This window comes from Orcinus orca, chromosome 15, assembly GCF_937001465.1.
Source record: "Orcinus orca chromosome 15, mOrcOrc1.1, whole genome shotgun sequence".
Taxonomy (NCBI): Eukaryota; Metazoa; Chordata; class Mammalia; order Artiodactyla; family Delphinidae; genus Orcinus; species Orcinus orca.
Window position 1 is genome coordinate 80,257,022 of NC_064573.1, and position 23,456 is coordinate 80,280,477.

Here is a 23,456-nt window from a genome sequence, read left to right on the forward strand (position 1 = left end):
AGTGGTTAAGAATCCGCCTGCCAATGCAGGGGACACAGGTTCGAGCCCTGGTCCAGGAAGATCCCACATGCTGTGGAGCAACTAAGCCTGTGCGCCAGAACTACTGAGCCTGCGCTCTAGAGCCCACGAGCCACAACTACTGAGCCTGTGTGTTGCAATTGCTGAAGCCCATGAGCCTAGAGCCCGTGCTCTGCAACAAGAGAAGCCACCGCAGTGAGAGGCCTGCTCACCACAACGAAGTGTAGCCCCTCCTTGCTGCAACCACAGAATGCCCATGTGCAGCAATGAAGACCCAATGCAGCCAAAAAGAAAATAAATAAATAAATTTATTAAAAAAAAAAAAAACTCATGGCCAGTTTGTTTCATTTACAGGACCTCTCTCCTCTCAGATTGTTTTGAAGCATGTCCCGGATACACCATTTTATTTGTAAATACTTTATCTTAAAATTCTTAAAGATAAGGGGTCTTTTAAAAACAAACATAAAACATTACTATATCGTTACCACACCAAAAAGACTTAACAGTAATTCCCTTTTATCCTCAAATTTCTGTGGCTATTTTTAAAGTATATATTTTTTTACGGTTAATTTGTTCCAGTTAGGATCCAAATGAGATTTACAAATTACATTTGTGTATCATGTTTAAGTCATTTTTTTAAATTGTTTTATGTTGTGGTAAATTTTTATTATGACGGTTTTAAAGACATGTTTTGTTCATTCATACCCTCACAGAGTTATGGACTCTTTTTTTAAACCATAGTTAAAATACAATTTTTCACACCTAAAAAAAATAGCAGTTATTTCTTCCTATCAAATGTGTAGAGCACAAGTTTTTCTTACTGTCTTACGAATTTTTCTTAATAGTTGGCTTGTTGAGCCACAGTCCAGAATCCACACTTTTCATTTGATTGGTTTCTCTCTCTCAATGTTAACTCTCTTATAGGTTTCTTCTTAGTTTTTTCCGTTTCTATCTTATTTAAATCTAATTTGTTTTGTCCTATATTCTTTCCCACCATCTGAATTTCATGGATTGTGTCCCTGTGATATTGTTTAAAGTGTTCCTCTGTCCCCTGTAATCCTTGTGAACTGATTGTAGATAAGAAAGATTAGTTTGTATTTTTTAAAACTTAACCTGGAATGTTTCATAGATGATGTGTGTACTTTTATTAGGAGTCAGTGTCTTACCTCTGTCTTTTTTTTTTTCCCCCTGGATAGTAGGAGTAACTTGGCTGCCTTATCTATCCAGGATAACGTTTCATACCAGCTCTTCTCTGTTTGTTTTGGCAGCACTGACAATCACTGTCTAGCGCTAGATTCATTATTTCACTAAGGATTGCAAAACGGCATTCTCATTCTGTCATCTCTTTTTCAATTATCAGCTGGACTATTTCTATAAAGAAAAACTTTACCTTGTCAAACTATTTGGTTACCATGAGGTACAGTTTGTGATAGGCAGCTAAACTGCCCATCATTTCAAGGCAGTTCTCAAAATAATGAGTTGGTTTTCTATTATCCCTAAAGGTTGACCAGTGAGGGTTTGTTGTTGTTGTTCTATTAGAATGAACTCCTGGGTTTTAATATTCAGTTTGCCAATTGGGATTTTCATTAGAACTACATTAAATTTATAAATATATAATTTAGAAATTAACTTAGAGGAGAATTGCTATCTTTATATTGTCTTCCTATCCATGAACAAATGATGCCTTTCTGCTTGTTTAAATCTGCTTCTCTACCTTCAGTAGTTGTTTTGTTTGTTTCTTTCTTTTTTTAATTTAATTGTTTTTATTTTTGGCTGTGTTGGGTCTTCATTGCTGTGCACGGGCTTTTTCTAGTTGCAGCAAGCAGGGGCTACTCTTCATTGTGGTGCACAGGCTTCTCATTGTTGTGGCTTCTCTTATTGTGGAGCACAGGCTCTAGGCACATGGGCTTCAGTAGTTGTGGCACGTGGGCTCTGTAGTTGTGGCGCACGGGCTTACTTGCTCCGCGGCATGTGGGATCTTCCCGGGCCAGGGCTTGAACCCGTGTTCCCTGCATTGGCAAGCAGATTCTTAACCACTGCACCACCAGGGAAGCCCCTTCAGTAGTATTTTTAAGTTTCTCTTAAAAGTTTTATGTGTTTCTTCAGTTTTTGCCTTAGGTATTTTCTTTTTTTATTGTTAATGTAGAGTGGGTTCATCTTTTCCATTGCATCTTCTATGTATATGAAGGCTATTTGCCGTCTTTATGTTAATCTTATATCCTGCTGCTTTACTCTTCAAATAACAGGGAAAATTAAGGACTTGCTTCTGAAATGCAGCCGTAGATCATATAAGGCATATCTTTCCTTCATGATAGTAGTGCCTTTTTGCACAAAACCACCTCTTTGTCTTCTTGGTACGTAATGCAGCATTACCATTTTTGCGTCCTGTGAGAAAAATTTAGTTGTATTTGAAAATATGCTGAAGTCAGGAACATTTTGGGACAGATATTCTTTGTGTGGGGGGTTAGACTAGGGGTGGGGTCTGTGCATTATAGGATGTTTATTAGCATCCCTGGCCTCTACCCATTAGATGCTAGTAGTATCCTCCCCTTCTCTAATTGTGACAACCAAAAATGTCTCCTAGATGTTGCCAAATGCCCCTTGAAAGGCAAAATTGCTCCCAGATGAAAACCATTGATGTAAAGAAATGGCTGAAGTATGGCCAGTCTAAACTGTGGTTTAAGATTAAGATAGATTCAGTTTGGGTGGGTCGGGGGTAATACAACCATAAAACCAGGTATATCTCTGTATATTTTATCTTTTAAGGTTTTGTTCAAGCATTGTTTGTTTTGTTTTGTTTAATTTTTAGTTTTTGGCTGTGTTGTGTCTTCGTTACTGCGCGCAGGCTTCTTATTGTGGTGGTTTCTCTTGTTGCGGAGCATGGGCTCTAGGTGTGCAGGCTTCAGTAGCTGCAGCACGTGGGTTCAGTAGTTGCGGCTCGCAGGCCCTAGAGCACAGGCTCAGTAGTTGTGGCGCACAGGCTTAGTTGCTCCGCGGCATGTGGGAATCTTCCTGGACCAGGGCTCGAACGTGTGTCCCCTGCATTGGCAGGCGAATTCTTAACTACTGAGCCCCCAGGGAAGTCCCAAGCATTGTTTTTATAACTAGAATTTTTTTTTTAAAAAAATCAGTAACTTGACTGGCTTTTTGAAAAAAAAATTTAATATGTGAGGGTTGTAAAGTATGAAAAGAAATAGTGATAGTAAGTTAAGCTTATTTAGCTTAATTAGACAAACTTTCATGTGATAAAAATGATATTTGAGTTTTGGGTGGCTTTTCTTTACTAGAAGGGTGTGCTTTTTCAATATGTGGGAATCTCAAGATTAAATTCAGAACAATATTACCTAATTGGTTTTTTCTGTTTTCAAGTTTGCTTTTCTGACTAGATAACACAGTGTGTAACTAGCTCTCCTAAGTATCAGCAGCAGTCATTAAATTTTTAGCAAAACCTTCAAATATTTTTTTAAAAAAGACAAATTCTGTCTCTACATTAGCAGTTACCTGTGTAGTCAGTTTTGATGATTTTGTGAACATACGAAGTTACAACATTCTTTGTGTCTTGCTGTAAGCAGTGGTTCACAACTTCTTCCCTCAAGTGGCTTGGTTAACGTAGCACCATAAACCCATCACAGACAACAGTCAGTGCTGTAATAAACATGTGAGGAAAAGGTACACAGAGCATGCAGCTAGCGCTTTTGTGGGCGATTGGGAAAGACGATACAGAGGAGATGACAGTTGAGCTAAATTGTTAACTAGAGCTTTAATGGAGCAGATTACAGGCAGAAATTTGTGTGGAGTAATACAAGACAAAGAGTAATGTTTTAAAAGAGCTATTACAATTTTTTAAAAGCGCTACATGGTAGTGTGTGATGCTATGTTTGAAAAAGCAAGAGTTCGGTGGTAAGAAATTTAGAAAGATGGAGTTAAGTGTTGGGTCTGTTTTGGCTTTTTTGTTGTACTTTTGTTTTCCTTTGAATAAAATCCAGTGCCCTTCTCTAGCAATGGCATAATTCAGTGTCTCAAACAGGGTGTATATGAGAAGTATGAGGGAAATGTTGTTTCATAGTGCTGTAAGAGTCTTGTAATTACAGGGACTTGATGAAGTCTGGGGGTCATCACAGAGTATCTCTCTGAGAATGTTGCTTTCAAGCTGACACTTGATGGACAAGTAAAAGTTTTCCAACCTGGCAGTAGGGGATTGGGGTTTGAGGCTGAGGAATAGCATATATGATAGGAAAACAGCCCATAGTGGCTGAAGGGGGATGGGTGTGGTATAACATGGCATTGGAGAGGTAGGCTTTGACCCAATCATGCAGAGCCTTATGGACCATGTTCGTATATTTTATGCTAATAAGGAGCTGCTGTGTTCTAATATTACGTCGTTTTTTCCTGCAGTACCAAATATGCCCCAACAACGGCAAGACCAACATCATCAGAGTACCATGATGCACCCAGCCTCAGCAGCAGGCCCACCAATTGTGGCCACCCCACCAGCTTATTCCACACAGTATGTTGCCTATAGTCCTCAGCAGTTTCCAAATCAGCCTCTTGTTCAGCATGTGCCACATTATCAGTCTCAGGTAAGCCTGATATGACCTAATAACTCTTTTAATTGTTGTTCCATTGAAGTAACTTTTAGTATGGTAAAGGGGTTTTTCCTTTATATTTTGTGCTATGCGTTAACGGTGGGGTAGGCAGCTAAGGATTTGGGGGTCCTTTTTAACCTAATAGAAAGTTGCTGATCAGTGTAAGTGTTTCAAAGGCTAAATCCTTTCTAGCCAAATAAGGATTTAGGAGTTGTTTCTGGAAACCTGGAAACCATGGAATTAAGACATAACTAAAATCTACTTGACTATATCTGGTACTTTAATGTTTTTTTCTTTATTTTTTGTTTGAACACAGCATCCTCATGTCTATAGTCCTGTAATACAGGGTAATGCTAGAATGATGGCACCACCAACACATGCCCAGCCTGGTTTAGTATCTTCTTCAGCAACTCAATACGGGGCTCATGAGCAGACGCATGCGATGTATGGTAGGAAGCAGTTTGTTTGTCTTTTTCAATGTGTGTGACTATTCTTACTGTGTTTTTAAGCTCTGAAAAGATGCTCTGTTTAAGAATAACTCTGCCTTTTATGACATTGAGGGTCAAGAATCTAAAGAAAAGATGAATCCATTTCTCTCTCCGACCTGCTCTATAAGTCTTGGCAAATCATTTCTACTTTGAAATTTCTCTCTGTTCCATTGTCTCTCTTTAACTAAAATGTAATAATGTGTGTAAAAGCATCTTTTGTGGAGAAAGGTATCTTTCTCCTCTTCCTCATCAGTAACATCATTTGGTATACCCTTCCTAAGGCATGCAAGAAAGTTTTACCGTAATGAAAGCAAGAAAACATTCTGCTTCACTCCTTACTCTGGGGGTCACTGACATTGCATATTTTATTGCTATTTGTTACAATGCTACTATGTTTCTGCATCATGCTGTATTTCAGGTGGTCGGAATTGTGTAATATTAGATCTGCTTTTGACAGATTCATACTTTAAATGAGTATATAGTGATAAAATGAAAAGTATTCTATATAAAATTAAACGATATATCTGAGTAATAAGCTAAAATTACCATCTTAGTTTTGTGGCTGGAGAACTTTGTGTAAGTCAGCTTTGCAACTGTCTAAAGTAATAATATTGTTTTCAATGTTAGAATTTAAAATAAGATTTCCACTTATATTTTGTAATATAGAATTAATGGGTCGTCCCGTATTATGTTTTTCAAAATGCACCTTTAATTAGTACCAGTTTTATTAAGATCTAAATTTTGTTTTGAACTTTTCTGAGAACTCCTGTACTGTCATTTAGGTTTTCCCATTGGCATTTCAGTTTTTTGGAGAGGGAGAGAAATTTAAGTTTATTCATACAATTGAACCACTATGAAAATGAAATTAATATTACATGTAACTACAAGGACATGTCATTTTTTAAACCTCTTTCAACTTTTTGAGTGACTAATAAGAATATAAAGGCTTTCATTTTTTTTTAACTTTAGATAACAGTTTATAACATTTTGTAGGTTTATAGGAATATAGGACTCAGGCAGCAACAATCATTCTTGTCACCGGGAACCCACTGCTAATGTTTTCTTTCTGGAGGCATGCTCCTTTGCCACTGGTTCACAAATGATAGGAATTTTACATGATTAAAGGCTTTTTTTTTTAATAAAATACTTGTCAGATCTTAATTTTCCGCACTTAAAATTTTCTCTTGTTGACTATGCTCTTTAAATTAAAATGATGTGATTGCTCCAATTTTGAAAAACATTTCTTTCAAGAAGCCCATCTATAATTTAATTGAAAGATTGACATACTGATTTGGCTTATGATTTTGGTTGTGATCTCCTATCATTGGCTTGTCTTTAGTTGTCTTAACCAGGAATAAGTATGTGTGAAAAGGCACCACTGATTTATCACACTAACTTTTATGCAATTTGTATACATTGCAATAATTTTCCAGTTTGCTAAAGTCTTAGGTGACACAGTTTATTATGATTGTTTATTGTACATATTATACATTTCTGAATACATCTTGACGTAACAAATGGAAAAAACATTTCTTTCTTCCCATTTTCTGGGATACTCCCCTTGGAATAAGATCTGAAACTTGAGCTAAAATTTCCATTGCTTTTTTGTGTGCCCACACCTTTGAGACATTGTAGTAATACTGTGATGTCAAGCAGAATCTTTCTCCTCAGTGTATATTCACTCACTACCAACATCTGACTTTGTCTGCTGATTGGATGTTTATTGGTTTGAAACAGCCAGTACAGTAAATACTGTATTTGAGGCACTAATGGTTTTTATAACTACCTTCCCAGAATATTTCCATTTGAAAAGCAGTTGATCTTGGACCCTGAAGTCCATTCAGGTGTGGGTAAATAGTAAATATTGCAAAGAAACAAAATACTAGACCTAATGTCCAGTGAAATCTGGAATGAATTAGTCATCAAAGCTAGTTCTTTGATACCAGGAGAAAGTTGCTCAACCAAATCTGAATTACTCTCCTGCAGTTTACACAGATTGCATTATATTTCATTGATGTGTGTTGATGAGGGCAGCTAGGGGCAAAGCTGTAGATTTGGTATGATTGTTGCTGGTTCTGTTTTGGATACTTCATACCCTAAAGAGAACACTGGGAAATGAATTGGTTTGTTCTTTACCACAATAAGCCATAATTTAATCTGCTTTAGCAAGTTCATTAATTCTTCAATAATTTATTTCAGTTATTTTAGATCTTCCAAATACAATTATGCTGAATATAGACAAATTTTAAATACGTTATTTTAAACTGTAAGACAAAACTTGCATAGAAATGCTAATTTTATTTTCATTTCCCTTGAACAGTTTATATTTTATATTCCAAAAGGAACCCAATAGTTTGAGTATGAATTATATTTATTCTTAAGCTACATTCTATCTAGATTTTTTTAAACTTTTAATGCAAACAAAAGAATATGCACCCAGATGTTAATGACAATTATATGTCACCTTTTTGTCATTCATTAATTGTTATGGTCATAGCAAAAACCTTTGCGAATAGAAATGACTACAAGATGAAAGGCTGGTTATTGTTTTTTAATTTTTTGGTGTATTTAATATAAATATGCTAACAGATCACTGAACATTTAAATTATTAGGAGATACATTCTAAGAATTGTTGACCTTGTACTCTTTCTAGATATCTTAGGAAGGACTTTGATCACAGACTTCATCTCTTTGACCTTAACTTTAACTTCACTTTCATCATTGCCTCTGCCCTCTTCCTCCTAATAAGTTACTCTTTGTTTCCTTAACATCTGGTCTTATAATTCATCTCATTTTGTTTCATTCATCTAACTTTGTTTTCCCTTTTAGAAACAGTAATAATGAAGTTTTCTCTATTCAGAAAGAGTTAAATCCAGAATCCTTTTTTTGCTTTATTTTCTGTAGTTTAATGCGGATAAATTCGAAAATACAGTAGGCAAAAAGATTTAAAATGCACCTATTAATCTTCTCCCTTACAATCACCAGTTAACATTTTGGTGCATATCCTTACAAGTGTACTCACACACACACACACGCACATACCTTTATGTAGACAGTTTAATAAGAAATGATATTGTACCCTTGTTTAATATTATTGTTTCTGAATTTTTGGATCCATTACCAGATGCCTAGTAAACATCTTACAGAATAAGGTGTAAGGTGACATTTCTATTAATGATTTGCAAAATTGGATTAGTCTTTTAAATTAAACTTGGTAAATATTATTTTGTTTTGGTACATTATTTATATCAAGGTGTTCAGTGGAATGCAATGTTGGTCTTATTAGATAATAACTTTATTCCTTTCATTTAACTAAGTGAGCATGTGGTACTTGACAACCCAATACAGAAGAAAAGTGTCTTTTGCTTCAGCCCTATCTTATTTAATTTTGTAGTGATGTTTAAAGTGCTTGTCATCTCTTGTAAAATAAGAAAAATGAGTTATGCATGAATACAAAAAGAAATTACTAAATATGTCAACCTTTCCAGAAAATTAGGAAAATGCACACCTTAAAAGGCTAATTAACCTTTCTATTTCCCAAATTCAGCATGTCCCAAATTACCATACAACAAGGAGACAAGCCCTTCTTTCTACTTTGCCAGTGAGTTGGGTTTTTTATACTAATTTTAATTGAACAGTAAAACACTTTTTAAAGAATACATGTTAAGGGAGTAGACTTGTTGAGCAATCTTTTCCTTGTGCCAGACAAAATCATTTAAAAAAAAAATATATATATATATGAAAATAATTCAGAGTTTTTAAAAAGGAAATATAACCCAGCTTAAGAAAGCTGGAGTTAATTTAAAAATTGAGTTGTTTCAGAAATTAATTTTTGCATACCAAGCAAACATGTGACTGTTTTGGAAATGCCTAATACTCTCCTTGTTCAGAGAAACTTTCCCTGAACAGACGTTTTTAAAACAAAGCACAAAGCAAGCCACAAGCTTAAAACATTAGGGTTTTTTTTAGTATCCTGGTAAGAAAACATTTATCCTTACAAGGATTTTTAATTGAATAGGGTTGAAATACTAGGGGAGGAACGTTTCTGTATTTTCAGTCTTTGCATGACTACAGGTTTATGATATTCAGGTAGCAGACACCTCATGGATGTCTTGAGTTTAAGCAGGAAAGCATGACCTAGCAGCTACTAGAGATTGTCTTTGGCAACACCAGCCCCCTCTCACCACCAGCGGAAGGGTAAATGATTGCTCCTAAATGGAGAAAGTCAGAGCAGGGATTGCTTTTGGAAATGAACTTGTAAGGTTTGTTTTCTCTATTTGTAGGGAAATTTTAAAATAAGGCTTATTCATGGGCTTTTGGTATTTGGATGGGAAAGTCACTAACTTGCAGGAATCCTTTAGAAATGTATGACAGTATAATATATGTCGCTTTATGTGAAATACTATATTCTAGGGGATATTAAGGATTAAAATTTTGTTAGAGACTAAATTTTAAATTATTGTAGAATGACTGAATGTCTGAATATACTAGATGCCAAATTTTAAAAAGCATTTAGAAAACATTTTGACTTAAATTTTCATTAATTGTGCCTTGACTTGGTATCCAAAAATAAGTGCGTACATACTATTTATTTGGTGCTAGGAAATGTTAACAAATTTAATCCTTTAATAGATGCTCTTTAAAAAGGAGTCTTGCTGTATATATAACTGTTAAAGGGAAACTATGTATGTGGTATAGTATATAAAAGACTGTCAGTAATTCTATTATGTACTCAGTTTGAGGTCTCAAATGTAGTTATCCTCACCATCTTACTGTCTCTGTTAGTAGTTTTGGAGTCAGTTTCCTGGTAAGTAGCTAAAAGGTCCTTAATCATCACACCTAAGCATTAACTGCCTTAGCACAACTTTCCCTAAAAGAGAATATCAGTACTTTTAAAAGAAACTAACAGTGGGGCTGCTATTTGTAATTTAATTTGCTGTTTCATACCCCACCCCCACCCCCTTCTAAGCATTTTGTCCTGGTTTGTTTGGTCTAGTTGCCTTTTATTCCCCTTTTAAAGAGTTTTCAATGTTCCTTTACTTCCTTTTTTCTGAATTTAACATCAGATTTAAAAGTTGGAAGATTTTGTTTTGTTTCATTTTTAAAGTTTTGCTGTGCTGGTGTTCTCTCATGTCTTGTGCATCCAAGGTCAAAAATGACAAAACCTAGTTATTAAATTAGGTTTAATTTAATAACTTCTATATTAAATTAAATGCACATCTCTATGGACATTGGCTTCAGTAAGATCATGGCTTAGGAAATGATTTTTGGATTGTGGTTAGTGTTTCGAGGATTTGACAAATCACATAATTAGAGTTTTAAACATTTATATCGAGGAACACAGTGAGCGGGAGACTTCTGGACTGGGTCTGGCCCAAAAAATAGTTATTTCTTTGATTAGCTTGAAGTAATCCAGATTTCATGAAGGCAACTTAGGTTTTATAAATAGAAGTTTAACTGATGGATAGCTAAATCAGAATTTTGAAGAAAAATCACTTTATTTTTAACCTCTCTGGAATCTTTTAGCTAATGAGCATGTATAATAAAAACAGTTAAATGATAGGCTTAGGTCAGGAAAGCCCAGAATTTACTGCCTTTCACTCTCCACTTCTCCCTTTCCCTAATTCTCTTAGATTTTTCCCCTCATTTACTCTATCTTGGTTCCTTTCTCTTATCTCTCTCTCCCCCCTCCCCTCTTCCAGCCTTCCCCCCTGCCCCGCAGCCTTTTAATTTCCCTCTTATCCTACTTGTCTTTGTCTCCTTCTTAACTGGCCTTTCAAGGAACCAAAGTATATTTTTGTTGTTTTTACTATTAAAGTGTATAAGTTCCACATTTTCCCCAATTAGCTACTCAGTTTTCATATTTGAAGGGGGAAAAGAATTCCTGGGTAAGGTACTTGCTTTAGCAAACATCTTTAAGCAAGATGATGAACAAAGGAAGATATTTCTAATCAAACATCCTCACATTTTATTTGTAGCCTATGATGTATGTTTATATCTGCTTAATTTTTCTTATAATGCATTGCAGTTTATTGGTGTTTAGATAGGGAAAGGGTGTTTTTTTTAAACAAAAGCCCATGTAGATGCATTCAGCTTGGATTACTTGAAGTATTTATGCTATGAATGCAAATGACATATAGATTAGAATACTCTATCTTATAACCTTTCAGTATTGGTAAACTATCACAGAGATGCCTTTTTTAAATACATAGTAAAAAATACTTCCATCTTTAATTCTCTCCAAGTAATTTCAAGATTTTAACATTTTTCTAATTGAATAAATTATGGAACTTCATGGGTGTAATTCTCTTTGTGATGGCCATGCTTTTTTATGTATGAATATTAATAAAATAGCACCCAGCTAGAGTTGATTATTGTTACTTTTTATTTCCTTAATACTTTGCTTAAAAGGTAATTAAAAATGAAATTTAAAACTTTTTGGTACAAAAGTTTCTTGAATAAATAAGGTTAAATAAATAGAAACTCTGAGATTCTGTACTCTATGAAACCTCATAAATAGAATTTGGATTCGGGAATTGCTTTCCCCCAGACAGATTAGAATTGTTACAAATGAAACATTTAAGAATTTATAGTAGGGAGGATTTTAATGCAAGTGGTTTGAAAATAAGGGAGCATGAATGACTCTAGATATCACTATTCAATAAAACTTTCTGTGCTGAAGGAAATGTGCTACAAATAATGATGTCCAGTCAGTAGCCACTAGCTACATGTAGCTGTTCTAATTATTTAAAAATAAATTTGAAAAATAAGTGTAAGATTTTTACAAGAACAAGGGTTCAAGATTTATCTCAAGTCTTTTAGACTAAGTCAGTGCCCAGACAGTTTTGGGGGTCAGAAGCTTAACTTAATATGATGGTGAAGAATGGCCTTTTAAAAAACCAATGAATTAGAAAAACGACAATGACTACTTTCGTAGATTCATGGGACTGTGAAACTCAAGAAAGCTGTTAGCACATTATTTTTCCCATGTCCCAGAAAACTGTCACTGACTTCTTGAAAAACACCCAAAGAATACGTTGCCAGTTTTCCTTGTTAATATGTTCCAGTGTATGTTAACTGTTATAGCTAGGGGATTTTCCCAGTGTATAAAGAAAAATGCTTTGTTTAATCTAATCTGGGAGTTAACTTAGTATAGATGCCCACTGTGGTGTTGGCAGTGGATGCACAGGTGATCCTAGCACTGCTCTTTGCCTCACCCTTCTCTCTTTAAAGGATACATATACAGTTGAGGAGATAACCAGTTGGGCTGGAATGTTGGTCCTTGGCCCTACAATGTCAAGCATTATAGAATTGTTTCATGTGCCTAACCCTCTGCATAACATTTACATTGGACTCATCCAGAGTCATCTATGCTGGCAACTCTCAGCAGCCAGCCTATTAGACTGCTGTTGTTAGGGTACCTGATCCCAAAGCAGTGCTTGCAGCCCCCTATATGTAACACCATATGAAGAATGTGAAGAACTATTCTGGAATTGACACATTGACTTCCAAGAGGAGATACATCTTGAGAACATTGTCCTCAGCTCATTGCCACATCATGGTTAGATTTGTATCAGTGTGCTATCAGTAGTCACTGGAAGCAATGAACCCATCTTGTGCTTTTGATTCTCAAGTTGCTGTTTGGGGATGACATGAACAAATGAATTTATACCTCATCTCCCTGTTTTGTGCCAAGGTATGGTCTGTGCTGAGATTCACAAAGAATTGGCTTTGGGTTCTTAGCTTTAATGAACACACTTTTACTTAAACTAGCTCATCGTATTTCCTTTGAGGTTACTCTAGCTAGTAAAATTCTTTTTAAAGGCTAGGATGCTTTGAAGGGAATTCGTTTTTCTACATAGTTTAGGTAATCCCATTTACTAGATTTTATAAAGCAAAGGTGACAGATCTTGAGCAGGGAGGCCTAGAGAATGAACTGAGTGGCAGAGTGGCTTCTGTGATCAGCTGAGAGAGATTGTGGTCATTTGGCCCTGAAGATAGAGCCCTGACCTTGCCACACACCTTATCCAGCCCCTTACTACAGCCCTGATATAGTCTGTGCCCACGGGACACTGCATCAGGTCCAGGACAGTAGCATGGTGAGGTTAGCCAGATGATGGCCTTGAGCTAAATGTGTGTGTGTGAGAGACAGAGAGACAGGTCGCAGACGGGGGATTGTTTGAATTGTTTCTGTCTATGCTTTTAAGTTGCCTTTTCAGGAAACCTAGTGACTGTCTTAGAAGTAAATTTAATTAGATTTTGATATAATGTGTACAGCTATGTTATATGAATAAAATGCTAGCCTGACTGTTAAGCAGTAACTTCCCATTTATTTTTTTAAGAAGTGGGTGGTTTAAATGGAGTCAAATACAGAGATTGGTTAGGCATTGAGCATCAAGAAGACTGTGGATGAGCTGAAAGTTGATGAGGCATAGAGGAGCGATTAAGAGCATGACACCTGTCAATTATACACATTTCTTTTCCTTTCACTTTAGTTTCCACTGGCTCCCTTGCTCAGCAGTATGCGCACCCTAATGCTACCTTGCACCCTCATACTCCACATCCTCAGCCTTCAGCCACCCCCACTGGACAGCAGCAAAGCCAACATGGTGGAAGCCATCCTGCACCCAGTCCTGTTCAGGTAAGGAGGAACTGAGAGGCCTTCACCAGAACTGCTTCATCGTTCTATTTATTGAGTGTTTTCTTCAGTGCCAGGCAAGATGCTAGGTACCACGTGATCAAAACACCGAGCAGCCCTGCCTCATGGAGCCAGTGTACAGCTCTGCAGGCTGTGCCCCCAGGTTTAAATCACCTTAAGGTACATATTGAGAATAAGGTGATGGGGTAAGTTCTGGAAACTTAACCAATATTGAAAAATCTAACATAAAGCAAGAAATTGGCTTGGAACTTTTTAAAAATCTCATTTCTAATGTTTACATGATGAGGGTGTTTGGTTTTTTTCCTATTAGCTTCTTTAATCATGTTTGTTAAGGAGGCACTTAAGGAGCTCTTTGACATCTGTCAGGCCCCTGGAGCAGTAGTCCTGTTTTACCACTGCTGGTTGAGGGCTTGTAGGCTGAGAATCAGGCTTGCAGCCCAGACAGGAATGTTTGTGAACAGGAGGCACCCCCACCCCAGCCCTGCTCCTACTCCCTGTGTATTCTCTGGTACCTGCCATTGCCCCTCATCTTAGATAGGCCCAGAGGGAGCCTGTTGTCATATGCAAAACTCAGCTTTGTGTGTGACCCTTAAACTGCTCTTCCTTAAAGAAAATTTTCTCAATTCTTTCCTGTTACTTTGCAGCACCATCAGCATCAGGCCGCCCAGGCTCTCCACCTGGCCAGTCCGCAGCAGCAGTCAGCCATTTACCATGCGGGGCTTGCACCAACCCCACCTTCCATGACACCTGCCTCCAATACACAGTCGCCACAGAATAGTTTTCCAACAGCACAACAGACCGTCTTTACGATTCATCCTTCTCATGTTCAGCCGGCTTATACCAATCCACCCCACATGGCCCATGTACCTCAGGTAAACCCGCTTTAGCCAACTTTCTGTGAAGACCAAGTAGGAAATGAAGGTTGTCAGATAAGCAGCAAAGAGCCAGCTGCTCTTCGAGCCAGGAACCCCTGTGTGTGATGCCATTTGCTTGTCTCCTTTTTTCCACTCAAATACATGTGATCTGGCCCTAAATGAATGTTTGTGTGGTTTTGTAATGGGATCAGTGCAGTTGCTGATTGGTCAGTCTTTTAACGTTTCCCAACTGAGACCTTAAAAATATCTTTGACTCTGGAATGCAACCTAATTCTTTCCTTGCTGTATCTGCTTTGCTATGTTTATATAGCTTCATTGCTATATATACGTATACATACATATATTCCCCCCCAACACAGACACACACACAGACACACACACAGACACACACACATACACACGAGTCTAGCAAGGAGGATGGGATTTCACAAATTCTCAACTCTGAGGTGACTACACTGGGCCTGACCACTTGAATGTTAGTCACATGAGTTCCTAAGAAATATCTGTGCTTGTTTTCCCTGGCTGTTCCTACATCCGCTTTGACCATATGTTGTACTTCTTGAAAGGGCTTGGCCTTGTACATTCGTGCAGTGTAACTTGAAGCTGGAAGCACCCAGGTGTTCCCATTTTTCTTAAAGAGCAGCCCTGGAAGCCCTTTGGAGCTCACCTCTAGCAAAAGCTTCTAAGGGTTGAAAGGTGTGGTTGCTTTCTGCATCAGCTACTGACAAAAGTCCAATGCAATCCAGGGCCAATTTGGATTGTCTTAATGAGAAGGAGCTGCACCGAAGTTGGGCTCCAACACTGTCCTTTTAGGCCCTCCCTAGAGCTGTTAAGGGTGAATTGGCTGTATTTGTTGTCTCTTTTTGCTGCTTTCATAACAGAACTCTTCTGGGTCTGTTAGCCTGCCTCACTGAACTCTGTTTCATGTCAAGCAGTGCACCACTGAGGCTCTGGCGTGGTGGGGCTGGAGATGGTGCTCAGTTGGAGCTAACTCTCAGAGGCGACCTTGTAACTAGCGTTCCACAGCTCTGGGAAGTTCGGGCATTCTCCCCAGCAAACGTGTAGGTTCTGTAGTGTGGCGCACTGCAGTGGATGATTTGCTTTTGATGGTGGGGAGGGGAGCCGGTTTGGTCAGGTGTGGGGCAGCATGGTTTGGCTGAACCAGGAGCTTCATGAGACCAGGGGGCCTGTAGATGTCTAGTAGAGGCTGGTGGCTAAGTAGGTATGTGAATTTACATGTAAGTTGGGGTTCCTAAAACCTCACTTTTGTGCTTTTGTGCTGAAAGAGCAACAAGGTTAATATTTGCAGGGAAGCCCAGATATGCCCTGGGTCCCTTTGAATATGTAAGAATCAAAACAGCATTTCATTCAAGGCTTATCCTGGTCTAGAACAGTGCACAGCATGGGAGGCAGGAAACGAGAGCTCTTCCTGGCTCTGCCAATTCCCTGCAGAGCTGCGATCCAGCTATTTGGGCTGACTAAAACCTTTCCAACTTGACAGTGAGACCAGGTTGAACTCATTATCACCTGGTACAGAGAGACACTGGCCTGGACCAGATAATTTTAGATTACCCCTTCCCACCTCACTGGAGCCATTCAACTGCAACTCCTGCTGCTGCTGCTCTATCAGCGGATCTTTCAGCAGAGCAAAGGGGCCTGAGAGGCTTTTCTTACTGCCTTGACTCATTGTTCACTGAGGTGTGCTGGTGAGCAGGCAAGAAGCAGAGGGGGAAAGGCAAAGAGAACCTAGAACAAAGTTAACAGTCCCTGCTTATAATGTAATAATCTGCTTTCTTACTTGAAAGAGATGTTATCTGTAAAACTAATTCAGGCCCCACATGGAAGCCAGAGTCTAAAGCATCATTGCAGGTAGCCTCCTATTAATTTGAGAAAGCTGCGCTTGGATCAGGGATCTTTGTGAAGACCTTGCCCCATACATAGAATCCAGTCCTCAGAAATGTTGAAGGCTAGGACACTGCAGCCCTGACTTTTACCCAGGCTCGCTGGGTGCCTGCTCCCTCAGCCTTGCAGGATCTGCCAGAGGGTGAAGCATGTCTATAGGTCAACTGATGGATCCACTAGGGAATGTCCCCAGAGGAAAGAAAGGGCCCTGAGGACCCACTATTGCCCTTTCCTGAGAGCCCCAACCCAGTGAAAGGGACACAGTTGACATGTTGTTTAAGCTGGAGATGTTGCCTGTATGCGTAAAAGAGCTCTCTGTTTCAGGCTCATGTACAGTCAGGAATGGTTCCTTCTCATCCAACTGCCCATGCGCCAATGATGCTAATGACGACACAGCCACCCGGCGGTCCCCAGGCCGCCCTCGCTCAAAGTGCACTACAGCCCATTCCAGTCTCGACAACAGCGCATTTCCCCTATATGACGCACCCTTCAGGTGAGGCGTGTGTGTGCAGGGGCCGCCGGGCACCCCAAAGCATTCTGCTCGCACAGGTCGAATGGCAGGCCGGGCCAGCGCTTCAAGCCCCGCATCTGAGAACTAGCAAGACCCGTCAGAGTGTACACAGTAGGGACTGTGATGATCAGTTCAGTGTCAGGGCCTGAGGCTTCCGGGAGCCTAGTGTGTGTGTGTTCTGATGGTATACAGGATTTGGCTTGATGAGAAGCAGCAGCAGCATTCTGTGTAGCTGATGCATGCTTAGGACTCAGTTGGCCTTCCTTGTTATGATAGGTTGGACAGGGCAGTGTTTTCCTTCCTGAGTCCCAACAGTCTGACATGTGGGGGGTTACTACCATGGCAGAGTTTGATTGTAGCTCTGGAGACTACCACTGATGAGATAAGTGCTGTGTATGGATTGGTTTCGAGTATAGTATTAGCTCCAGTCTATGCCCTGACAGGTAGAGAATGCCCCGTGATTGTGCTCTAATACTTGATGGTGGCCATGGCGATATTTCACAGTCTAACCTGTTATTCTGAAAGCAATATTGGTGCTTGGCTATTATTTGGGGAGGGGATATGTTAAGGCCTTTTTTGTACCCCATGAGCAACAACTCTTCTGGGAGTTTTATCTGAAATGGTTTTATGTCTGACTGGTTTGTTTCTACCCACCCACCTACCTTCTCCCCCTTTTGGTACAGATGCGGGGGGGTGGGAAGGGTAAAGAGTGAATTAAATTTTGAGTCTTGTTCAGGTAGCACAAGGATAGCTTTACAGACATGTGCTGCAGAGACACTAGGCTAATGTGCGGTGTTGCCAGTTTTCTGTTTAAATATTCACTTTTCTTTTTTACAGTACAAGCCCACCACCAACAGCAGTTGTAAGGCTGCCCTGGAGGAACCGAAAGGCCAAATTCCCTCCTCCCTTCTACTGCTTCTACCAACTGGAAGCACAGAAAACTAGAATTTCATTTATTTTGTTTTTAAAAAATATATGTTGATTTCTTGTAACATCCAATAGGAATGCTAACAGTTCACTTGCAGTGGAAGATATTTGGACCGAGTAGAGGCATTTAGGAACTTGTGGGCTGTTCCATAATTCCATACGCTGTTTCCAAGTCCCGCAAGTACCCCAGCTCTGCTTGCTGAAACTGGAAGTTATTTATTTTTTAATGACCCTTGAAAGTCATGAACACATCAGCTAGCAAAAGAAGTAACAAGAGTGATTCTTGCTGCTATTACTGCTTTAAAAAAAAAAAAATCAAGACTTGGAACGCCCTTTTACTAAACTTGACAAAGGTTCAGTAAATTCTTACCGTCAAACTGACGGATTATTATTTATAAATCAAGTTTGATGAAGTAATCACTGTCTACAGTGGTTCAAGTTTTAAGTTAAGGGAAAAACTTTTACTTTGTAGATAATATAAAATAAAAACTTTAAAAAAATCAAAAAATAAAAAAAGTTTTAAAAACTGATATCAAGTTAATGTGTGTTTGTATGAGCTATTTCCATTGTAGGATACTGAATATCAGGGCAGGAGGGCTGACTCTGCTGTCTTAATACCTCGAAGGTTAGCTGTCAAATGACTTTTCTTCTTCACCTTTAGTTCTGGTTCAAGGTATCTCTAGAAAAAGACAAGACTGAGAGATGTTCTCTTTGGTGGCTAGAGGTCTGCTTCAGAAGGAGGAAGGCTGGCCAGAGTTGGGCAGTGCCGAAAGTCCACATCCTCACCCTGACGCTGATTCTGTAAGCTTCCTTTTTAATATCTCCTGAACCCAAATGAGTTAGTCAGAAGTTGTCCTGATTCAGGCATCTGTCTGTTTTACCAGTAGGGGGCAGGAGACACACACACACCTGTAATAAAGAAATCCAGAGGGCTGAAAAGGTGCAGCGATGTACAAAATAGCATACTCTTGTAGACCCCTAAGCATTCGTTAATGTCTTCAGTTTGTGGGAGCAGGACAAACAGGAAAAGCAAGTATTTTGCAGAGACTACAGTCATAATAGATAGATAGAGCCTTTAAATACTGTGGTACCAAATCAAGATTCTGAAAACTTTGTTTTAATTCACATGTAGCAATTTGTACATTTTAGCAAAATTTGCATTCTTCAAGAATAAGTTACTTATACAGTACATAAACAATGCATACAAATTTGCCAAATACCTTCTGCCTATAATGATACAAGATGAATCCATTTTCTGCGTTGTCATTACAACGTGCTGCTTATTCCGCTAAACACTGGATGTCAGATGTGTCCTTGTTAAGAGTCAGTGGATAATAAACTATCAAGTTCCTCTAGCCTGTGGGAGATGTTAGCGTTCACATGACATTTGTGATAACAGACTTAGCCCTGAATAATAGCATAAAGGAATCTAAGGCAACCCTTAGGGAAGGGTTCAAGGCCTTGATTTTAAGTTAAGAAACTGTTATGTAAAAATAGTGTTCTCTGGTTTAAGATTTTAATGATTGCTATTCCTTTCTCCTACACGGTCCAGAAATGATCAAAGGCAGAAGATTTATACCAGATAAAGCCATATGGATTGCTGGTCTAAAATTCAAGGCAGGTTAGTTGACTTAATTCTTTGGTGCTGGTGACTGTTAGTTTGTAAAAGTTCATTGAAGTCAGGCGAAGGAGGTGATGATGCTGGGAGCAGTTAAGCTATCCTTGTTGTCTGTAATTAGAGATAACTGGAGGGCTTGTGATGCTTACTGTCCAACTGGCACTCAAGAGTCTGGCTCTCAGTAGAGGCTGCTGGCTTGGCCTCTTGCCGCCAGCAGTGGTCACATTGAGGCTGGAAAGAGGGTGGTGGAATGTGCTATGACTGCGGTGGGCTGGCTGCAGCCGTCAGGGTTGCTGCCTCACTGCCTGTGACAGCATCAAGCCCAGGGACCCACTGCCCCCGTTCCTCCAGCTCAACCTGCTCTAGCAGAAAGAAAAGGCATTGACTTAGTGTCGCTTCTTCCCAGGCCATGAGGGGCCTTTTTGTCGGAATGTATTTGAGCTGTCCTGGTAACTCAGACACATTTAGTAAATAAATGTTTTTCTTGAACATTTTACACTGATGCAGTCTGGAAGTGGATGACTGTGTCACAGATTCTGAGCTTGTACTTTGTAGCCAGTCGGTCAGAGCTGCTGACTTGCTGTGCCTGGCTTGCCTCTTGGCATTACCTGAGAATTGTATGTTGAGCGGCTGTTAAGAAGTGAGTGCCCCTGGCTTGTGGATATCATATCCCAGATGTCTGTTTACCCTTCTGGTTGGAGGGAGGGAACTTACTTGTCTGGTTCATTGTCTGCTTGGCCCCTTTCCTGTGCAGACAGGGGAAAATCTGTACCAGTGACTTGTCAGCATTTACTTTCTATGATGAGCTTTCTCTTGTAAAAGAGAAATCCAAAACAGTGCTTACTCCTGGTCTACACTTTGCTTAGCATTCATTAATCAGACCTGCTTGATGTGTAGAAAATGTGGCCCTTAGAAATAGACAACTCTAGATCAGGGTTGGTTATGCTTTACCGTCTGTGAAAACACCCAGGACTGTTGGTTTTATCTGTATATATAAGGTGGGGGGAGGGGCACGCCACACAGCTTGCAGGATCTCAGTTCCCTGACCAGGGGTGGAACCCACGCCCCCTACAGGGGAAGCACAGAGCCCTACCACTGGACCACCAGGGAAGTCCCAGGAGTGTTGGTTTTAAAAGTGGAAGAGAGGTGGCTCCTGACCTCCCTGCTTCTCCCAAAGTCTGACCTCTGACCTCTTGGAGTGGAGAACGGCTGGAGGGAACAGACACACGCCTCACCCCAGATAAGGCAGGCAAGTAGTTAGTTTAGGCCAAGGTTTAATTTTAGCTTTTGACTGATGTATGTATAAATGTTAAGCTGCGCTGAACTCCCAGTTTCCTAGAAGCCACTTCAAGGAGCCCAGTGGCTATACTGAACGGCTCTGCTCGCACCCACAAGCAGCTGACTCCACTCGGTCACTGCCTCCCTTGTTTCTGAGCCTCTGCATGAAAGTTCTGGGAGGAGCCAGCCCCCATGAATTGTATCACTTGTGAAAGGCAAGTATAGATGGAGATTTGACTGCAGGACCTCCCTGCATGGTAGAGGTTATGTGTGCCTATGTATACATGCACACATGCTTCATCAGATGAAGCAGTGGTTACTGCTGGAACAGAACACTGATTGTGGGCTATTAAAGGAGTTTCTCATTAGCTGTGGCACCAGATTCCTAGCTTCCATTTTGGCTCAAGAATGAGCCTAAAACCTTGTGGGATAATTTAATAAGCCTTTAGACACTTGGAGGCTCTGAGCCAGCCCTGTTGGTGAAGGATTTACTAGAAAGGGCCCAGCAGCCCTTTATTCCTTTTTCCTTGCCCCTCCCTTACCCCTCAGTTTAACTCTCACCATAAAGCTGCTGTAAACCAGAATCCAGTTTTTTATTCATAAGGCACCAGGGTGGAATTGTTCCTTGCCACCCTCCTATTTCAGTAATTGCCTGAATTTCCCTGAAAGGGTGACACACTTCACTTCTCTACATTTAGGAAGGACAGTGGCTCCTCAGCAACAGGTGACTGTCCTGAGGATGCAATAGACAAGGAAGCCAGGCATGCTGGCTCGAACCAGGAACTGGTCAAGTAGGATTTGCATAGCTGTCTCTGACTACAAAAATCGCATGGGTATTAGTTCAAACAGTGCAATGAAATAAGCAGTGGTTTAATTTTGAAACCTGAATCCTTTGAAAAATTAATCTGAGGTAAAAATGTTTAAAATCATTTTTGACCTTTAGCTTGTCCATCTGCCAGAACTTTGTCCTAAAGTTGAGAGTCGAAGCAGGATAGGTGTGGTCACCTGTGGCTTGGGTACAGCAGACCCGCCACGTGGACTGAAGCTATAACGGGAAAAAAACCACAGGAGAATCCAGGGCTTGTTAGTGTTTTGGGCTTCCTGATGGGCCCCCCTCCCCCCTCCCCAAGTAGAAAGTCTGCCAGCTGGGACAGTGTCAGTGAAAAAGAGAACAAGTTTCCACTGCCAACTCCAGCCCTCACCCCACTGCCCCCTCTAAGAGTGATGGGGCCTGGTCCTAGGGACCCAGGGCAGGAGCTGGCGACATCCACGAACAAGAACTACATCTGTAAACAATAAGGAGAAAGCCAGGTGAGAATGGAACTTCTAGGAGGCCCTTTAACAGGCCTAATTGAAGGGTCACATCCAAACTGGAATGAACAGTTAACAGTGTCCCTTAAATCTCTCTCTGGAAGGAAGGAAGGAAAGTTACATTCAGAAGTTCACATCTCTACTTGCTTGTGCTTCTCAGGGGCCTCTGGGAGGCCTGTCAGAGAGGCGTGTACTGATTGTCTATGGCCCGCAGGTGGCTCCGGGAGGAGGAGTCCATTTCATAGTCCGAGTCCCGGGCTCGACTGGTGGGCTCGGGCTCCAGGTGCCGCAGGCTGTTGGCCAGTTCCTCAGGCGAAGGCACCAGGTGGAAGATCTGCTCTGGGGGAGAGGACCGGCCTGGGAGACCCTCTGGGCCGAGCCCCCGTGGACAGCCAGAAGCGCTAAGGTGGGGAAGGCCCAGCTCTGAATCCCAGCGAGAGAGGGAGAAAGGGAACAGGACAGTGTTGGAGGAACCTGGGGGACAAGTGACCAAGAGAGAGACCACACTGTCAGTCTTAACGGGGTGGAGGCAAGTGTTGGAAGGACACAACACGAGGTCTCGGTTCCCAGTGCCACCACCCCCTTTATCAAGGGGCATTAGGGTCACACCTGGCGGCTGGGAGACGACTACCACATAGCTGGACAGCCGGACGTCACAGGCAGCCCCGCACTCGAGTGGGATGGGTGAGCGCTGGAAGTGGTGGAGCATGTCCACAACCGAGGGGAAGTGGAGGTGTTGCACGCGACACTGGCCCCGCTCAGTCAGTGACAGGCGCAGGTGCTGCAGGAGAGGAGGACGGTAGGCTCAGGCATTGGCCCCTAAGGGCCTTGAACCTGGCCAGGGTGCAGCCCACCTGCCTCGCCCCATACCTTGGCTATGCCCTGGAAGTTGAACGTGAGCACGTACTCCCCACGCCGAGTCTCACTCTGCCGTACCAGGAACACTCCATGAGCGTCAGGACCCTGCAGCTGAACCAGCTGAGCTGCCTTCACTCGGGAGATGGGGCCATGGAACCAGGGGTAGCAGGACAGGAAGTGATCTGTTTTCTGGCAGGCTGGATCCAGCAACCCCCCAGGAGAAGCACCTGATAGAGAAGGAGACAGGTGACAGTGATCCTTTGTGTGTGCCTTATGTCCTGGGCTGAGTTCCGACACACCGGAGGACAAAGGCCCTGACCCCTCACCTTGGTTCAAGGAATCTGTGCTTCCCCTTGGAGAGTTAGATGTGCCGGGCTCTAAGGCTGAGGGAATATGCATCTCTGGGTCTGTGCTGAGTCTGCTG

The 23,456-nt window shown here is 40.8% G+C and overlaps 2 protein-coding genes across 52 annotated transcripts in view; one reads left to right on the plus strand and one right to left on the minus strand.

Annotated features, from left to right (window-relative positions):
• The window catches only part of ATXN2 (ataxin 2), a 125,163-nt gene that overhangs the window by 97,947 nt on the left and 3,760 nt on the right, over nt 1-23,456 (plus strand). For 14 of the 43 annotated variants that reach the window (XR_007471742.1, XR_007471746.1, XR_007471743.1 and 11 more), the window contains exons 19-26: nt 4,414-4,598; nt 4,921-5,053; nt 8,641-8,694; nt 13,589-13,734; nt 14,397-14,624; nt 16,854-17,022; nt 18,629-18,768; nt 19,520-23,278. Coding sequence is in view for 16 of the 43 variants with exons in the window: in XM_033399958.2 (XP_033255849.1) it covers nt 4,414-4,598; nt 4,921-5,053; nt 8,641-8,694; nt 13,589-13,734; nt 14,397-14,624; nt 16,854-17,189 (1,082 nt within the window). In the remaining 27 variants the exon portion in view is untranslated. Of the gene's footprint in view, nt 1-4,413; nt 4,599-4,920; nt 5,054-8,640; nt 8,695-13,588; nt 13,735-14,396; nt 14,625-16,853; nt 18,498-18,628; nt 18,769-19,519; nt 23,279-23,456 lie in introns of those variants that run through there. The other 29 variants (XM_049698183.1, XM_049698184.1, XM_049698186.1 and 26 more) reach the window with 11 other exon arrangements.
• SH2B3 (SH2B adaptor protein 3) overlaps nt 18,270-23,456 on the minus strand; it is a 40,339-nt gene continuing 35,152 nt past the window's right edge. The window contains exons 5-8 of one of the 9 annotated variants that reach the window (XM_004276741.4): nt 23,359-23,453; nt 23,045-23,259; nt 22,784-22,955; nt 19,063-22,648 (exon numbers count right to left, since the gene is read on the minus strand). In XM_004276741.4, coding sequence (XP_004276789.1) covers nt 22,353-22,648; nt 22,784-22,955; nt 23,045-23,259; nt 23,359-23,453 — 778 coding nt within the window. In that variant the 3' untranslated portion in view covers nt 19,063-22,352. Of the gene's footprint in view, nt 18,877-19,062; nt 22,956-23,044; nt 23,454-23,456 lie in introns of those variants that run through there. The other 8 variants (XM_012535558.3, XM_033399967.2, XM_033399966.2 and 5 more) reach the window with 8 other exon arrangements.